The sequence below is a fragment of the Camarhynchus parvulus genome, chromosome 14, assembly GCF_901933205.1.
Source record: "Camarhynchus parvulus chromosome 14, STF_HiC, whole genome shotgun sequence".
Classification (NCBI taxonomy): domain Eukaryota; kingdom Metazoa; phylum Chordata; class Aves; order Passeriformes; family Thraupidae; genus Camarhynchus; species Camarhynchus parvulus.
The window spans coordinates 5,301,770-5,320,284 of NC_044584.1; the positions used below are offsets into that span (position 1 = coordinate 5,301,770).

Here is an 18,515-nt window from a genome sequence, read left to right on the forward strand (position 1 = left end):
GGTGTTTGTTCTCCCAGGGAGGAAGGGGCTGGGCCCCAGGCAGAGCACAGAAGGTGCCTTCCCAAATTATCTGCCCCTTGTTGTCTGCCCAAGCTCCTTCAACCAAGCAACCCCCTGAGGAAAGCTGGAAAATGGGATTTTGAGTGGCAAGACCCCGTTGTGGCTTCAATTTTAACCCCAAGTGCGGGGGGAAGAATAAAGCAAGGAGTTGGGAGAATCATTTTTTCATTAAAATCAAAATCGATCCATAATGAAAATAGACTTGGAATGGGAAAAGCTGAGTGCAAATGGAAGCTTTTAAAGATTCTTTTGACTGACAATAACCTGAAGACCCTCCAGGAACTCCAGCCTGGAATAATCAGATTAAATGGAAACTAATATACGATCCTGAAATTCATCCCATGCTGCTCTAAACTTGGAGCAGCTGGATAATTTTGCCTACAGGTTTGTGCCTCCTGCCCAGCAGTTCACACGGAATTGTTTGGCCAAACTCAATCTACCAGGAAGGGAAAAAAAAAAAAAAAAAAAAAAAGCTTTTCCCTTTCATATGTGTTAAAGCAAAGCCAGCTTTTCCAAGCAGCTGGGAGCAGGGAATGGATATGGCTGCAGGGATTTCCTATGGGAATTCCCAGCCTGGAGTTTGGCTGCTTTAAAAATCAATGACTCTGATTTATAAAAGATGCAGGAAGAAGGAATTCTCTGGGTTGGTGGGGGTAATTCCTGGGCATTCCTGCATGGACACAAACTCATCCCCAGCAGCTCCTCACCGCTGACCCCTCCACAGGGGCCACATTCCCAAAACACAAAGCAAATCTGGGTTTTTAGATTGTTTGAAAATGGAACCTGGGTGGACACTGGGGCTTGGAGCCACCTGGGACAGTGGAAGGTGTCCCTGCCATGGCAGGGGTGGGGTGGGATGGGATTTCAGGTCCTTTCCAGCCCCTCTGGAATGTCTGGATGGCCCCATCCAGCCTCCCACAGCCCCATCCCTTCACCATGGGATCATCCCTTCCTGCTGGTTCTTCCCAAATTCCCCAAGCACAAATCATTTCCTTATTCCCTACGTCCAAGGGATGAGCTAAAACCCCTCTGTCCATTCACGTGCACTTTCTGCTCCCCCCAGGAACAGACCTAGATGTGGGATTAAAAAAAAACCTGGGAGAATTCCTTCTTTTTCCGGGGGGAATCAGCTGGGATGAGCTGGATCCCCCTCGCCACAGCCAGTGGCCAATGGGCAGAAATGCAAACCCAGCTGGGCTTGTGAGGGCACCTCGTGCTTCCAAAAGGCTGGAATCTTGGGAAAAAAGGGGAAAAAGTCCCTTCTACCTCAGTTACACCAGGTGTAAATACTTGGGGTACCCCAAAGGTCAATAACTTCCATGTAGGAAAAGAAAATAAAAAAAATAAAATTGATTATTTCTGATCCAGGAATGGCCCTGAGATGTCTCCAGCCCTGGTGGAGCTGGAGCTGCTCAGGATGGACATGGGGTGACCACCTGGCCATGTCCTGCCTGTCCCAGCTCTGGAATTTCCCCGGACCTGACAGAGAACCAGGAGGAGGGAGCGGGATGAGCCAGGAAAACACAGCCCAGAGAAGGGCACCCTCCCAGGGGGCTCAGCCCAAACCCTGCCCTCCAGAACCTCTGCAGAAGCTGGAGGGACCTCAGGGACATCAGAGCTGGCAGGAGCAGCTCCCAGGTGGAGTTTTCCTCCCCTGGTGCTGCTGCAGCATTTTCCTTCCAGTGCTGAACTCCAGGATAAGAATCCTCTGCACAAAACCCTTCCCGGTGAGCAGATAACTGAATGTGGTTCTGATTTCCTCCCACCTCAGGATAATTGTTCCTTTTCTTTTCTAAATTCTTGTCCCAGGGAAACATTTCCAATGGAATCCCCTCCTGCCCCTTTGGATGGGTTTTATCTTCCAGGCACTGCTCTGGAGCAGGGAGGGGAGCTTGCATTGAAACAAGAAAAAAAGGGATAAAAAGCTTAACAAGCAGCAAACAGGAATGGGAATGCTGGTCTGGGATCCATTATCCCTGACCCAGAGGTTGGAAAGCAAAAGAAATTCATTGAATTGAGGAGGGGGAAGCAGTGCTGTTGGGTGCCCAGTCCATGGGGGTGCCCGGGGGGTGTCACTGTCACCCCTCTCCTGTCACCCATCGCCCATCCAGGGCTGCACCCACTGCAGAAGGAGCAGCTTGGATGGAAAATCCACTGAAACCATGAGGAGCCCTGAGCAAGGACACCCTGGAAGCCAGGGCAGAAGGGGAGGGGGAATTCTCCTCTCCCAGCCCTGCATCCCCAGGATGGGGGCAGACATTTGGACACAACACCAAATTCTGGATTCTCCCCAAAACACAACTCAGTCCCAGGACTCACCTCATTGCTCAGCTGCCACCCCACTCCCACGGGAGCTGCCTTGTCCCTGGTAGAGACTGGGGCTCCCTTTTTTCCCTTTTTAGCACTTCCAGGAAAAACAAAAACCCAGTGAAGCTCCTGCTGGTTATTCAAGGATTGCTTGCTTTAATTCCTTTCCAGGAACACGCTCCCAGTGGTGCCCATTTGGTGTATGTGGTCAAAAAGGTGCAGGAGAACATGGAAAAGGGCATTCCTGTGCCTGCATGCACAGCCCACACCACCCAGGAGATCCCTCCTGGTTTGTTTTCCCATTTTTGTTTCAAACCCACATTCCCAACACCAACACCTCCCCCAAAACCAGTCTTGGTTATTTGCTTGCCTTTTTCCCAGTTCCAAAGGAATTCCTGAATGGAGCAGCCTGGCTAAAGAAATCAACCACTGAGGTGAGAAAAAGCAGCTCACAGAGCAAGTGGGCAAATTGGCTGGGAATCTTCTGGAAGGATCTTCCGGAAAAGAGCCGTGAACAAGGATATGGATAAAAAACAGAGAGGCAGGAGATGTTTGGAAGGAGCTGCCCGTTCTCCATCTTCCCAGCTGGTCCCTCTTGTCCTGGCCATCCTTTTCCCTCAGTCCTGCACGGGATAAGGCCAATTCCTGTCCTCAAAGAACTTCCTGAGGCCCTGCAGGTTGACAGGGGGGAAGTAGGGGCCGATCCTTTTCCGGATCCACCACTTCCCATCGCGGGCGTGCTTCCCCCCGGGCTGGCTGAACTTGTACCTGAAGTGTTCCCCCCGGATCCACCTGTGGGAGACAAAACAGCAGCTCAGGCCTTGCCGTGGCTTCTGTGGAGAGGCTTGGACCGTGGTTTTATTCCTTTGGATTGGTGTTTTGGAGCCTTTCTGGATGGAGAAATCAGCTTGAGGGTGCTCAGGGTGGCTCCACATCCCGGTACTCCATCCTTCCATCCCATATCCATCCATCCATCCATCCATCCATCCATCCATCCTGGGGATGCCCACAGCACAGAGCAGTGACTTTGGGAAAGCTTTGGGAAGCTCCCAAGCTCCTCTTGATGCCATTTAGGAATCCCAGCTGTGCCTCAGGAACGATGCACGAGCAGAGGAGCTTTAACACCCCCTGCCCTGAGCACTCCCCACACCTTTCCACAGCTAAACACGAAATAATAATAATAATAATAATAATAAAAGCAGGAATAAGAAGGTTTTTTCCTTTCTCAGAGCCATCCTGGAGTGTTTGTGCCTGGGAGGTTTAGGAGCAGGGAGTCTGAGCCCCCCAGCACCCCCTGCCCAGCCAGCGGCAGCGCGGCTCTGAGCGCATCTGTTTTCCGGCTGCTGCGGGAGCTGACAGCAGAGGAGCTTTGAAAGCAGTGCAGAAAGAAACATTCATCAGTGTCAGGAAACACTCTGGGAGCTGCCCATGCCGCTGGATCCGGGGGGTTTGTCCCCCTTGATGTAGGACATGCTGACAAGGGCCGGAGCGGCGCCCGCGCCGGGAGCATCGCCGGGCGAGCCCATAAAATACCCACAAAATAAAACTGTCAAAGTCGTGTCAGTGCTCATTTAAACCTGCTCTGCTCCACTAGGAAAATACAGACCCTGCTACTGAGCAGGGCACGGCAGCTGGGGGATCCCTGGAGTGGCGGGAAGGTCCTTCCTGCTGCTGAAATAATGAGGGACGGCTCCGATGGATTTGCCATCAGCGCTGGGCTTTGGGGAGCAGGGCAGGGCGAGGGGCTTGGGGAAAGCTGCACCCAGCCCAAGGGTGGCTCCAAGGCCAACAGCTCTGCTCCAGTCCTGCTGGGACCCAGGAGAGCAGCACAGGAAGGATTCTCCTACAAAACCATGGGAATACGGGATGACCAGGGAGGTTTGGAGTCCCCATCCCTGGAGGCGTCCAAGGAATTGCTGGAGGTGGCACTCAGAGCTCTGGGCTGGGGACAAGGTGGGCATTGGGCACAGGTGGGACTTGCTGCACTTTTCCAGCCCCCATGATCCTGGCATTCTGTGTCCATCACACCCATCATGTTTTCCAGAGCAGCCATGGATCCCTGGAATGTCCCAGGCCAGGTTGGATGGAGCTGGAAGCACCTGGGACAGTGGGAGGTGTCCCTGCCATGGCAGGGGTGGCACTGGATGATCTTTAAGGTCCCTTCCAACCCAAACCATTCCATGACTCAATGACTCTGAGGATGAAGGAAGATAAATGGGGAAAGGGGCCCTGAGTGGAATTTGGGGAGCACAAACCTGCATCTCACCCCCACAAACTCTGCCCTGCAGCTGCTGCCTTCATTCCAGCCTGGCCCATTGCTGCTCTCCCTCTCTTCCCTGCTTTCTGAGGCTGGGAAAAGCCAAACAGGGGCTGGAGTGTTATTCCCACAGGGTTTCCTTTGCAGGAGCACAGAATTCCTGTTAATAGCTGCAGTGTTACTGAACAGCCTCATCCCTGGGGGTGCAGGGAGCCACTCCAGGATGATTGGAGATTTCCAATTGCTGCCTGACTGCTTCCTGGGATTCCCAAAACACCTCCACCTCCCATCCCAGATCCACCTCCCAAAAATGCTTCTATGGCAGTCTCCTGCTCCCAGCATCCTCCACCTGCCACTCTAATGCTTGGGGGTTTTTCCTTCACTGAGTGGCTGCAGAGCACTTCCCAAGCTGGACCCATCTCCACGTATTCCCAAAATAAATGTGAGAAAACCTGGAAGCCAGGAGGGAATATTTCCTTGCCAGGCTCAGGATGTAAAAGCTCCAGTGTTTAATACCCACTGGAGCCCCTCATTTCAGGGCTCACAGAGTTTACAAGCTCTGTCAGTGTGTATAACCTGCCTGGGTGCCTCAGTCCTGGAATTATGGGGTTTTCCAGCTCCTCCAGTGCTGGTCCTGCTCCCTCTTCCCAGGATTCAGGGAGGGAAGGTGCTAGAAACTCCCATCCTTCCAGGGTTCACAGAGTTTGTGCAGTTTTGGGGCTTCCAAAAAATCTCCTGGCAGCTGGAAGGGATCCACAGGCCTTGGAGACTGAGCTTGCAGGAGATTCCCTGATTCCTGCTCTGGAGAAACAGCAACAGCTTCTGGAAGGTCAGGAAGGAGCTGCCTGACCTCACCAGGATGTCCCAGGTACTCAGAGAAGGACGAGAAGGACTTGTGGGGATTCACCAAGCAAACACAAGCTGGCAGCTCCTCCTGGCTCCCTGGGAAGCAACTGGCACCAGCTCCCATTAAAAATGGTTTTAAACGGAAGGATTTGATGGGATATTGGGAAGGAATTCCTCCCTGTGAGGGTGGGGAGGCCCTGGCACAGATCCTCAGGGAAGCTCCACCCTGCAAGTGTCCCAGGATGGGGTCTGGTGGAGGATGTCCCTGCCCATGGCAAGGACTGGATGGCATTCCAAGCACTGTCCCAGGAGATGGAAAACCCTCCCTGCTGTGAGGAAAAGGGCACAAAAGGTTCCTCCGGGCAACTTCTGCTCCACCAGCGGCGCCAGGAGAGCGACAACACCGGCAGAGGAGGGAGGACAGAACCACCCCAAGAACCCTTCAGCCACCACCTTTGAGGGCATCCCCAACAGCCCGGGGCCTCGGGGAGAGGCCAGAAAAGCTGCAAACAAGCAGCATGATCTGTTAAAGCAGCGTTTTGCCCTCAGCAGATGCCCGGCAGCAGCTGCCCCGCAGCGCCCTCGGGTATCAGCCCCTCCTGCCAGCCCCAGGGGGATGTGCTAAAAATTAGCAGCAATATTGGACTTGTTGGCATGGGGGCCTAAATCTCCCAGACAGCTGTAATTAGTTCCAGAGGGTGCAGCTGTCTCCCTGCAACAGCTGAGGGGTTCCAGGGGAAAAAAAAAAACAAAAACCAAAACCCAGTGGTGGTTTCTGTTAGAATTAATGGCCTGCCAAGGCAAGGAGGGGTGGGAGAGGGGAAGAAAGAAAGAAAGCAAAACATGGGGTGTCTTTTTGGGGATTTTTTTAGGGTGTTTTGTGTTGAGGTTCCCTGCTCTGCTGTAAATCAGGTGGTGGGAAGCCCAAATTCAGCAAGGTAACATTGCTCCAGCATCGCTGCTCTTGCCCTGGTGGTGGGAGGGAGCAGAGATGAATTCATCTTGGCCTAAATTGAGGGAATCGGGGCAGTTTTGGGGTTGTTTCTTAGTGCTGCTGATTCTGAGGCTCCTGCAAGGTCAGGTCCCACAGAGCTGGAGCATCCCATGGGCAGCTGATCCTCAAAATCCCCTTGGGAAGTGGCACAGTGGGGTTTTTCCTCTCTGGATGGGGTAGGAAGGGTGGGACAACACCAAGGGCAGAGAAAACTGTGGGGGAAAAGAAAAAAAAACCAACCCAAAAACTGGCTCCAGATGGATCCAAGGCTGGAATTCACCCTGCCAAGGAAAAGAGACCCCATGGCCACCAGATTTCCCAGCCTGGGGGAAATCCTGCCAGCTTGGGATGAGCTCTGCCTTCCCTGAAATACTGAGGGTTTTTTTTTTTTTTCCCCCAATGAAAACCCCTTAAACTTCCCTTCAGGGCTGTGGAATTCAATTCTGGTAATAGCTGAGAGATTCTTTTCCACCTAATCCCAGTGAGGCCTGGATTTTCCAGGAATTCCCAGTCCCTGCCTGCTCTCAGCACTGCTCCAGTCACCTCTGTCCCTCTGGGGAGGGTCCAAACCCCAAACTGGCTTCTACAAGGTGCAAATATGACCAAGCTCTTCCCAAGGCTTGGGCTGACTGCACAGATCCCAGCCCAGCTATCAAGTCCAGTCACTTTTGAGTGGGAAATAAAATAAAATCCCACAAAAAAGGATCCCAAATGCCCCATTCCCCTGTGCTCCAAAGCATCCAAAGGGAAGCACCAGCTCCCTCTCAAACACCACCACTACAAATCCAGCTCTTCACACCCATGGTGGGGCTTTTCCAACAAAGTGCTACTTTAATTGGAATAAAAATCCTGAAGTGACCATGATTTAATATCAGAGACACCAAACAGACCCCAAAAACCTGGGGTTTTTTTCCCCCCTCCTGTGGGCTAAATCTGATTTTGGTTTCCTTTGATTGTTGCAGCCTTTTCCATGGTGTGTTCAACACTTCTTAATTTCTCAGCCCAAGCCCTCCTGTTCAGATTTATGAGGGCTGGGCTTTTATGAACTATCCACTGCCCCAGAATATTTGGGAAATCCACATTCCCCAAACATCACCAGCCTCGAGGTCCAAGCTTCCCGCTCAGCCAGGCCCTCAACAATGCCCTCATTTTTAATCAGTCACCTGTTTCTCATTTGAAGTTTATCACACTTGAAAAAATACTATAATTTCTTGAGTTGTAAAGAACCCTCCAAACTTTGGTCTCCGAAATTTCATTTCGAAGGCATTAACTCATTCTGAAAGTCCCTTGGCTATTGAAGGTGTAGAGTTTCCATTAACAGAACAAACCCCGTGGAGGATGGAGTGCAAGGTTCTTATGGAAAACAGCCCCTTCCCCTAATTATTTAGTCTAGCAGGGAATGAAAATAATTAAGTCTCAAAATTCCCTTTGGAGTGGAGGGAGGGGGGAATAAGGGCAGGAAAATCAGGAGTTTTTTTCCACCCAGCTACTGTGGTGGGAATGAAGGGATCCCTAAGGTTGGGCAGCAAACTTCCCCCTCAATTCTGGATACAAGTCCAGGATCTGGGAATTACAGGGTCAGGGATGGTTTGGGATGGAAGGGAGGTTAAAAATCATCCAGTTCCATCCCCTGCCAAGGGCACCAGGCCACAGAGGGCAGGGTTATGGGATTTTGGGAAGGAATTCCTCCCTGGGAGGGTGGGCAGGCCCTGGCACAGGTGCCCAGAGCAGCTGTGGCTGCCCCTGGATCCCTGGCAGTGCCCAAGGCCAGGCTGGACGGGGCTGGGAGCAGCCTGGGATGGTGGAAGATGTTGGGGGTGGAACTGGATGAGCTTTAAGCTCCTTCCCAACCCAAATCATTCCAGGATTTGGGGATTTTTACCATCTTGGGGTTTACAAAGCACCTCAGAGGAACCATTTTGGTAAAAGTGGGAAGTTTTCTGTGCCTCAGCTGGAGAAGGAGTCTCTCTCCTCAGGAGCTTTGGGGGATGCAGTGCCCTAAAGCTGGAAAACATCAGTGGGATCCCAGGGGAATTTCATTCCACACAGAGCCCTGGACCTGCATCCCTGTTTGCAGTGCATCCTCAGAGCCTCAAATGGAAAACATTAGCAGCAGCATAACATGGCTTGAGTTGATCCAAAATGCCCCAAAAAATGTTTTCTCAGCTAAAAATAACTCCATCAACAAAACAGACGCTTTTGGGACAAAATTCCTTTTGTGTAAAACCTCGGAGTTTTCCTCTGTGCCTTTCCCTGGCTGATGTTGGCTTTGTCTCTTCCTTGAAAACACAAACAATTCCAAGAGCAGTGTCCACAAACTCAGTAATTCCTGCAGGGCTGTTTTGTCTTTGAAACACCTCAGGAGGTGCATGGGAATGGTGGGGTTTGAGCTGAGCTCACCAAGAGAACGTGGCAAAAGCCCCAGAGCTGAGGGGCAGGAAACCACAGCAGGAGGGACCATTCCTGGCCAGGAGCAGCAGCACCGAGCCCTGCATGGACCTGCTGGGAATGGGCTCATCCCAAGGGTCCCTGTGGCCCCTCCAGGGGGAACTGAGGTGCTGGCAGCACTGTGGTGTCCACCAAAGCCACCCTAAATCCCTAAATCCCACCTGGGTCCCATCAAACACAAACCCCAGCAGGAACCTCCTGTGCACGTCCAGGATGGGAAGAAGGTGGATCAAGTTCTCCCTTGGGGTAACTCCAGGCTCACCTTGGAGGCTCTCTGCCTGCAAAGGGGTTTGTGGCCAGCAGGGACAAGGTCTCCTCCTCCTGGGCCAGCAGCTTCCCAGCCAGGTGGATGATCCATTCGTTCTGCTCGTAGGTCTTGGGGAAGGAAGGAGAAATGGAAACGTTAGGAGCTGCTGGGCTTTTCCTGGATTAAAGATTCCTGGCCTTGAGGAGGGATTTAGGTGGATTTGGGTGGGAAATAGTGAATTTCCCAGGGTTTCAGCATGTGTCCCATGGGATCTTTGAGGTCCAGACAGAGACTGGCACCCTCAGGGAGCAGGGAGAGCTTCCCTGGGTTTGTCTCATCTCATCTGCCAATTCTGCCCCCAGATATCTGATTTAAACCATTGATTTAGCAGCAAACCCCACAGGGGAACCATAACAGCACATTTTCTATGGATAACCCATCCACCCTTTTAACCCAGATTGCTTTCCCCTGGGAAGAGGGTTTGGGTTGCTTCCCTCGTGTTATCCAAAGGAAAATAAAGGAAGTGGCTTCTCTATTCCCAGTTCCTGTCTCCTCTTTATCTCCTGCTGTGCGATCCATCCCCTTCAAACTCCTTCCTCCCAGAGCCCCTTCTGGAGCAGCACAGTGGCAGAGTTTGACTGAATTCAGCTCATCCTGAGGAAGCAGGGATTTGGCCTGGATGATCCTTACGGATCCCTTCCAGCTCCAGTCATTCCCTGATTGTGTGATTTCCCTCCCTGCAGGAATCCTGCTCTTCTTCAGCCTGCCTAACAGCATTTCCCCACGGTGACGTTCTGAGATTTTCTGCTTTTTCCTGGGTGGATTTTGGAGTGCAGGCAGTAGGGGACACTGTGGGAAAGGGAAAGCCAGGAGCTGTACCTGCCGGGCTCTCAGCAGAGCCCAGCCCCGAGGCAAAGCCGCTGCCAGAGCTCCCTCCCCTCCTGGCCCGCTCTGTTGTTCCTGTCACCAGGGGAAACGGGAGAGAAACCATGGAAAACACCTCGGCCCATCGGGGCAGCTCTACCTCGCAGGGTTTCTGACCCCAGCTCATCACGATGGAGAGGAAAACCACAGTTATTTCAGCCAAAAAACCTTCTCAAAGTGATGACTCTGCCCCTCCTGCTCCCTCCATCTGCTCTGATCCATCAGGGGTGGATGATGGGGACAGGGATGGATGATGGGGACAGGGATGGATGATGGGGACAGGGATGCTCCCTCCACCAGCCCCCAGTGCCACCTCCTGGGCTCTCAGGGAGGGACAGGGACACCGTGGCACTGGGCCATGGTGGTGCTGACACAACAGGAGACACGGTGAGCCCTGGAAGCAGGAGGGGGATGTGCCACACCAACCTCACCCAGGCCCCAGGGAGAGCTGGCACTGTCCCCATCCCTGCCCCCAGGCCTGGCTGTGTCCCCATGGGTCACTCACTGCCAGTCTCTGTGTCCCCCAACAGCTCAGGCTGGGATTTGGGAAGGTGGTGCCAGCCTGGGAATCCCTGGCTGGGACAGAGGAGCTCCCAAAAGGTGCCACCAGCAGGGATCACACACCACAAGTGACACCTTCAGCATCCTGAGCTTCCCTGGACATCCCAGGGCTCTGGATGATGTTAAACATCATCTCCAGGAGAGCCTGGGAGGTTTGGGAGCTCCTGTGTGCAAGCTGGGAAGCAGCAGGAGGATGGGAACAGGAACCACCAGAGATCCCCAGCTGGAGCTCGAGGAGGCCCCCAAACCCTGCAAGCCTGACTGGGAACCAGGAGGCTCCAGGAAGGTGGGACCGGCTCCCGTGGCCTCCAAATTGTTAATTAGCAGCTCTGTGCTCACCAGAGTCGGACTTCTGGTCTGTAAAGTGTTTTTCTTGTAAAATTTACAACATGTCTGGCCCCAGTGAAGTCTGCGGTGAGAAATTTCCAGGCGGTGCAGCCCCCGCCCCCGTCCCCGGGCTGCGCTAACGACCCTGCTTAACTCATTACCCTGCAAAGTGAAACCCTGCAAAAGGGGGGACAAAACAGCCCAGGAGATACCCTGCAAAAGGGGGGACAAAACAGCCCAGGAGATACCCTGCAAAAGGGGGGACAAAAAGAGCCCAGGAGATCCGGGCTGCACCCAGGGAAGAGCCACCCCAAGGGATTCCTCTGTCCGTGGATCCAGCTGGATCTGCACGGTCAGCATGGAGGGACCTGAGTGTGCAACACAGAGCCTGAACCACCCAGGGCATTGATTACAGGAGAAAAAAGAACCCAGGATAGAGGCACACATTGCTGGGAGGTGGGCTGGCCTGTTTTGGGGTCAGCTTTAGGGTTGGGATCTTCAGTGAGCAGGAGAAGCAGCTGGGAGTGATCCTGCACAGCAATGGATCCCTGGGCTGCTCCATCTCCATCATCTTCATCTCCATCCATCTCCATCATCTTCATCTCCACCCATCTCCATCATCTTCATCTCCACCCATCTCCATCATCTTCATCTCCACCCATCTCCATCATCTTCATCTCCATCCATCTCCATCATCTTCATCTCCACCCATCTCCATCATCTTCATCTCCATCCATCTCCATCATCTTCATCTCCATCCATCTCCATCTCTCTCCAACTCCATCTCCATCCATCTATCTCTCCATCTCCACCATCTCCATCTCTCTCTATCTCCACCTCCATCTCCATCATCTCCATCTCCATCTCCCTCCATCTCCATCCAGACATGGACCACACCTCCCTCAGCTGCTCCTGCCCTCCCTGGTGCCACACAGAGCCCGGGCTGGCTCCATACTGGGGTTACTGGGAACCAGTGAGTGCACAGCCACGCAGGGAGCACCGTCCCTGTCTGACCCTGCCCTGAGCACTCCTGGGGAGCTGCAGCCCCCCAGGGGAGGGACACACTTCCCTTGCACATCTTTGGAGAGTTTTCATTCTGTGCTAGCACAGAAAGCCATTCAGGGAGCTGAACACACACCAAGCCCATGGCCAGCCAGTGCAAAGGCAGCACAGCAGAGCTGAGGGGCCCCACAGGAACCCAGCCCTTCTGTGTCCATGGACACCCCCTGCACATCCACGGGAATGGCAGGGGCAGCTCTCCAGCCAGATCATCCTCAGCTGTCCCTGCAGCTGGGACCAGCACCCAGAACCTCCAAAAATCCTGTTTCAGGTACAGCAGAGGGGACTAACAAAGAACTTGGGGCACTTTTTGCTAAGCTTTGAACTCCTGATGGGTTTCAGCCTCAGGCAGACACTTCCCCCTCTCTTTCCATGCCAGTCTCACCCCAAATGCCACTTGGGGAAGGGGGTTTGCTCCTTCTCCCAGCCAGACCTGAGCATCACTGCCCTGGGACTTCCCTGCAGCTGCTGGCCCTCCCTGACCTCCCCACTCTGACACCTTCCCAGGGAATAAACACAGTGTTCTCACCTTGAACACATTCACTGGTGTCCAGGAGAGTTTAATAATGCACAGAACTGAAACCCACAGCTCTGCTAAGGCAGGCACCAGCCAGGAGCCACAGCAAAGCAGCCACAGTAGCAACCAAACCCTGCTGATAACAAAGCCAAGGGAACGTTATCATCCCCAAAAAAAACCAACCCCAAAAATCCCCTGGAGCTACAGGGAACATGTTCCCAACTGAAATAATAATAATAAGGAGGCTTTTCCTTGAGCTTTAATTGGTCATTTAATGAAAAAGGGCTGGGGATTAGTGTGGTGTTTTATGGAATCTCGGGGCTGGCACAGGCACAGGAGGAGGTCAGGATGAGATGCACATGTGGGAACAGCTGGAAACTTGGCACAGGAGCCCAGGGTTATTATTTCACGTGGTTGGGAGCCCTGAGTGGTTTCAGGTCGGAGCCAGTGGCTGCCAGAGGGGCAGGGCAGGTTCCATTTGCCCTGCTGTGGTGTGAGGGGCTGGTTGTGTGTCACAGCTGAGCCACTGGGGATGCAACACGGGAATTCCACCATGGAATTCCACCATTCCCACCCCACAGCCACCCTGCTGTAGTCCAGCACCTTTAGCATTGCTGTTTAGGAGTGGGAGCTGTCAGGAGGAATAATCCCTGCCAGAAAGGAGGCCACAGTTAATGGCACCCTTTGTTTTACAGAATTCCAGCTCACCATCACTTGTTACCATCCTGCTGTCCAAGAAAGGTCCCTTCCATTATCCCCAAAAGCCCCATGGAATCATGGAATGGTTTGGATTGAAGGGACCCCAAAACCCATCCAGTGCCACCCCTGCCATGGGGAGACACCTCCCACTGTCCCAGGCTGCTCCAAGCCCATCCAGCCTGGCCTGGGACACTGCCAGGGACCCAGGGGCTTCACAGCTTCTCTGGGGATTCTATTCCAGCCCTTCCCACCCTCACAGGGAAGAATTTTTTCCTACTTCCATCCCTTTTTTCTGTGAGTTTCCCAAAGCCATGTCTCCATCCCAAAGCGCATTACTCACTAAAAGCCATCCCTCGATCCATCCCACCAGAAAATCCTTGGGAAAGCAGCTGCTCCCTGAAGGAGGCAGGAATAAATGCTGCATGAGAGGGCAGAGCAAGACTTTGGGGATCAGCTCCTGCATCCCACCCATGCAGGGAAAGGCCACACCTGGCACAGCTCCTGCATCACCCCTGGCTGGGGGAAGAAAAGTCCCTTTGTTCCAGAGCGGGGTCTGGGCAGGGCCACTGGACAGGAACCACTCCCTAAGCCAAGGACTGATCCAGGATTGATCCGGATTTACCCAGGGCACCATAGGACATCTGCTGCGGCACTCTGGGCACTTCCCTGGCACGGCTGCTGCAGGAGGTGGGGCTGCCTGGAATTCTGCATGGCCACAGGGAGACACAGATCGCAGGGAGAAGGAGGAAACCAAACCCTCGCTGTGCCCAGGAGCAGAACAGGAACGAAGGGAGCTGAGCCCGTGTGGGGACAAGGGGAAGGAAGGCAGTGGAGAGGCTGAGCTGGGTGCAGGGAGCACTGAGGGCTGATGATGACACCCACACCTCCTCCCCCGGGCAGATCTTCCCTCTGAGCACCTTCTGGCTGCAAGGCTGAGACAACAGGAGGCTCAAATCAAATATCTGACAAGAACATGCACCTGCCTTCTCTAGAAATGGGGTTACTTTGCCTCAGCTCTTCCAGCTCATGCATAACCTGAAGTTTCCATCACTCTGTTACCACCCAGAGCACCAACCCTGCTGCTGGAGGCTCTCCCTGCTCTTAGGAAAGCAGCTGAAGGTTTTTTGTAAATAACCTCATCTCTGGAAAACACACATTGCATGCCAGAGCATCCCAAGCTCTGCTCCACAGCAGGTTTTACATCCCCAGACTTTTGGAGCAGGAACGATCCAACAAACACTGGGCTTTAAACCCAGTCTGAGGGCAGCAATATTTTGTTGTTTTGGAGCAGTTATTCTTTGATGAGCACCAAGAGGGTGCCTTTGTGCTGGCCATGCAGTCCCCAAACAGATTAAATGCCCCTCATGCCACAAGAAGGAAGGGAAAAGCCTTTCCCTTGGATTTTTCCTTTTCCCCTAGTGGACAACAACCCTTTGGGATAATAAACATCCAACTTCTGTAGAATCCACAACAGCCCAGCAGCAGCAGCAGAGCTGACCAGCTCAAAGCCCCAAAAGTATGAGCAGTATTTTGTTTTCTGCTTGTTATTGATCAGTAATGCTGACTCCAGGAACTGGAGTGATTTTTGTGCCAGCCCAGCTCAGTGTTGGGCTATTCCTGAAATTCCACCATAAACCAGAAGTCAAATAATTACAGGAGGGCTGGCATCAGTAGCTGGAGCACAGATAAGCCTGTAACAATAACCCAGCACGTTTGTGCACTAACACATGGAAGTGTCAAGGGGGGAAAAGCTATTCCTAATGCTTCACCTCAATTTTGTGGGATTAAATCCTGTTCTGCCATTTCAGCCTTCTCTGAGGGTGGGGAGGTGCTGGCACAGAGCAGCCGTGGCTGCCATGGATCCCTGGCAGAGCCCAAGCCCAGGTTGGAGGCAACTTCCCAGTGAATCCTGCAGCTAACCCAGGCTGGAAAGTTCCTGGGGGATGCTGGGCTGGTTTGTCAGGTGCTGATGAGGTGCAAAGAGGAGCCTGTCAGGAGCAGCACCAGGGATGGGAAATCTCATCCCCTCAAGTCCGAGGCTTTTCCCCAGCCTGTCAGAGCTGGGAATGTCAGCCCTGTACCTGGCCACTGCCAGGGAGGCGCAGAGTGGTGCCAGAGAAACATCCCAGAACTTCTGGAGACAAATTCAATCTAACCCAGAGGCTGAACCCGCTCGGCTTTATGGGCTCTGTGAACTCCCACACGGGTTTTGCACAACTCCTCTGGTTCACAAGCTCCTGCTGGCCTTTCAGCTCCTGCTTCTCCTCCTTCCTGCTGCTCTGGGGGACTCCAGGTGCAAACACCACCCGGGCATTTCTCTGGCTGTGCAGGACGAGCAGCCCAGGGAGGCAGCTGGCAGCAGATCTGCAGCTCCCAGTGCTCCAGCCGAGCTGTGGCCATTCCAAACGGGATTTACTTCCCTGCTTAAGCAGGTATTTACATGCCTGAGCATCCCAGCTCACTGCCCTGCCCGGGCAACTTGCCTTCCCACTGCTTTCCACAACAGTTATCCTCATTTCCCCTGTGTTCCAAAAGTTATCCCCATTCCCACTGCTCTCCCCAACAGTTATCCCCATTTCCCCCATTTTCCACAACAGTTATCCTCATTTCCCCTGTTCTCCCCAACAGTTATCCTCATTTCCCCTATTTTCCAAAAGTTATCCCCATTCCCCCTGTTTTCCACAAGAGTTATCCCCATTCCCACTGATCTCCACAACAATTTTCTCTATTCCCACTGCTTTCCACAGGTTATCCCCATTCCCACTGCTTTCCACATGAATTACCCCAATTCCCACTGTTCTCCACAACAGTTATCCTCATTCCCCGTTTTCCAAAAGTTATCCCCATTCCCCCTGTTTTCCACAAGAGTTATCCCCATTCCCACTGATCTCCACAACAATTTTCTCTATTCCCACTGCTTTCCACAGGTTATCCCCATTCCCACTGCTTTCCACATGAATTACCCCAATTCCCACTGTTCTCCACAACAGTTATCCTCATTCCCCGTTTTCCAAAAGTTATCCCCATTCCCACTGCTTCCCACAACAATTTTCTCCATTCCCACTGTTCTCCACAACAGTTATCCCCATTCCCACTTTCCAGCCTGCCACAGCAAAGAGACCTTCAACACTAATTGCTGCTAATTAGCTGCTGTGGATACACCTCAAGAGAGCAACACTCCCAACAGGTGAATGGGAACACTTGGGGGAAGCTTTCAGTGAATTCAACACTAATATTAATGGATAAACACTAATAATAATGGATAAACACTAAAAATAATGGATAAACACTAATGACAGTGAATTACACACTAATAATAATGAATTAAACACTACAAATAATGAATTAAACACTAATAATATTAAATCTAACAGTAAGGATGAGTTATTTCCTCTTCCTCCTCCCAGGTACACCAGCACCCCTGGGCACAGCCCACACTCTGCTCTGCACAGCAGCACCTCTGTCCCATCCTTCAGTTCAAACCTCAGATCTCTTTGATCTGAAACCTTCAGGACATTTCTGCCCTGGGCAGAGCATTTTTCACACCTCAGACACAAGCTGGGCCTGGGGCAGCTGATTTCTCCCCAAAACACAGGCTGACTTCAGCCCCCAGCTCCACCCACCCCCTGCACCTTTCCCTAATTCCAGGCACTGCTCCTGGCTGCACTTTGGACCTTGGCTGAGGTTTTCCAGAGGGATAAGCAGCCCTAATGCAGATTAAATGAAATTCCAGCACACACAAACCAGCGGGGTAAATATCAAACCATGGCCTGATGTCAGAGCCCAGGAATCCCAAAGGCTCCAAAATGAAAATACCACAGGGACAGCAAACCCAGGGGCTTGAAGATATTCCAGGAGAGGGTGCAGGGACAAAGAGAAAAGCCTGGGGTACTCTGAGATGGGTTTTCCTCGTGTCACTGCTGTCAGTCAGTTCTGGAAAACCCAGCCTACGTCACATGGGTAAGATTTGCAAAATAAGCTAAACAAGAATTAACGTTCAGCTTTCCCCCCCTTATTTAATTTCTGGCTGTCACCTGTTTGCTGATATCACGTGGGGACAATATTTGGAGGGATCAATGTCCAGGTGTGGGCAGGTGGGGAATGAGAGCTGCTGTCCCCAGGGGTGTCCCCAACAGGGATTCTTGGTATTGCTAAGAAACCCTTAAAAAAAAAACCTCACATAAAATTGCCAAGAGTTTCATTACAGTAGCACAGCCCTTTAGGAACACAACCTTTGTTCCTGCCTTTTTTTTTTTTTTTTTAACATAATTAACTCAGCCACTGCTTCCAACATTCCCCTGTGATCCCAACACGTAGTAAATCCATGTAATTGCTTTTTCCTGGTCAAGGAAGGCCCAGGCTTCCAGAGGCACCTACCTGGAAGGCAGCAAACCACATGAGCCAGTCGAGGCGATAGTGGTAGGGGGAGATGAGGCACGGCCTCCTCCTCAAGTCCCCAGGCTTGCACTTGAACTCAAACTCCTCCCAGACTGCTGTGGGGTCATTGGGATCCAGGCTGGATGTTCCCTGAAGGATCACTTCTGTCCTCTCCTTGGTGATGCTGTGGGGTACAGGAGGATGTCGTTGTTATTTGGCTCAGATTGTGGACAATCATAAAATCACAGAAAGGTTTGGGTGGGAAAAGCCAATCCAGTTCCAACCCCAACACCTTCCACCATCCCAGGGTGCTCCAAGCCCTGTCCAACCTGGCCTTAGGCACTGCCAGGGACCCAGGGACAGCCACGGCTGCTCTGTGCCAGGAAGGAAGGAGAAGGACTTCTCCCCATATCTCAGCTGAAAGCTCAGGTTCATGAGAGCCCACGTGGAACACGAGTCACTGGCCTGGAGGCACAGTTGGATCCAGAGGTTCTCTGGATGCTGAGACCTTCCTCTCTCCAGCAGCAAAGCCAAATTCCATCCTCTTCCCTTTGCCAGCTGGGATCCATCAGGATGATTCCTACAGGACAGGTGGGGCTGTGGTTCTGGATCACAGCAGCTCATGAGCACTGCCCTGGGGCTCGGCTGCAATCCCAGCACGGAGCAGTGGGAATGGCAAACTGCAGGGAATGGAAACACCACCCTGGAGTCCTGGCTGAGCTGCCAGAGACACCCACCTGCCCCAGGAGCTGCTTCCCATGCTGAACGCAGAGCCACAGAAACCTGCCTGGCAAGGCTCTGCAGCCACAACACCCTTTGGGTTTTTTCCTACTTTGATTTTGTCTCCTCCAGCCCAAGAAACTGAAAATTTGGGAACACACAACCTCCACCT

The 18,515-nt window shown here is 52.6% G+C and overlaps 1 protein-coding gene across 1 annotated transcript in view; it reads right to left on the reverse strand.

Annotated features, from left to right (window-relative positions):
- Positions 1–2,514: 2,514 nt before the first annotated feature.
- LMF1 (lipase maturation factor 1) overlaps positions 2,515–18,515 on the reverse strand; it is a 139,023-nt gene continuing 123,022 nt past the window's right edge. The window contains 3 exon segments of the mRNA XM_030958167.1: positions 2,515–3,159; positions 9,175–9,287; positions 17,624–17,807. Coding sequence (XP_030814027.1) covers positions 2,985–3,159; positions 9,175–9,287; positions 17,624–17,807 — 472 coding nt within the window. The 3' untranslated portion in view covers positions 2,515–2,984.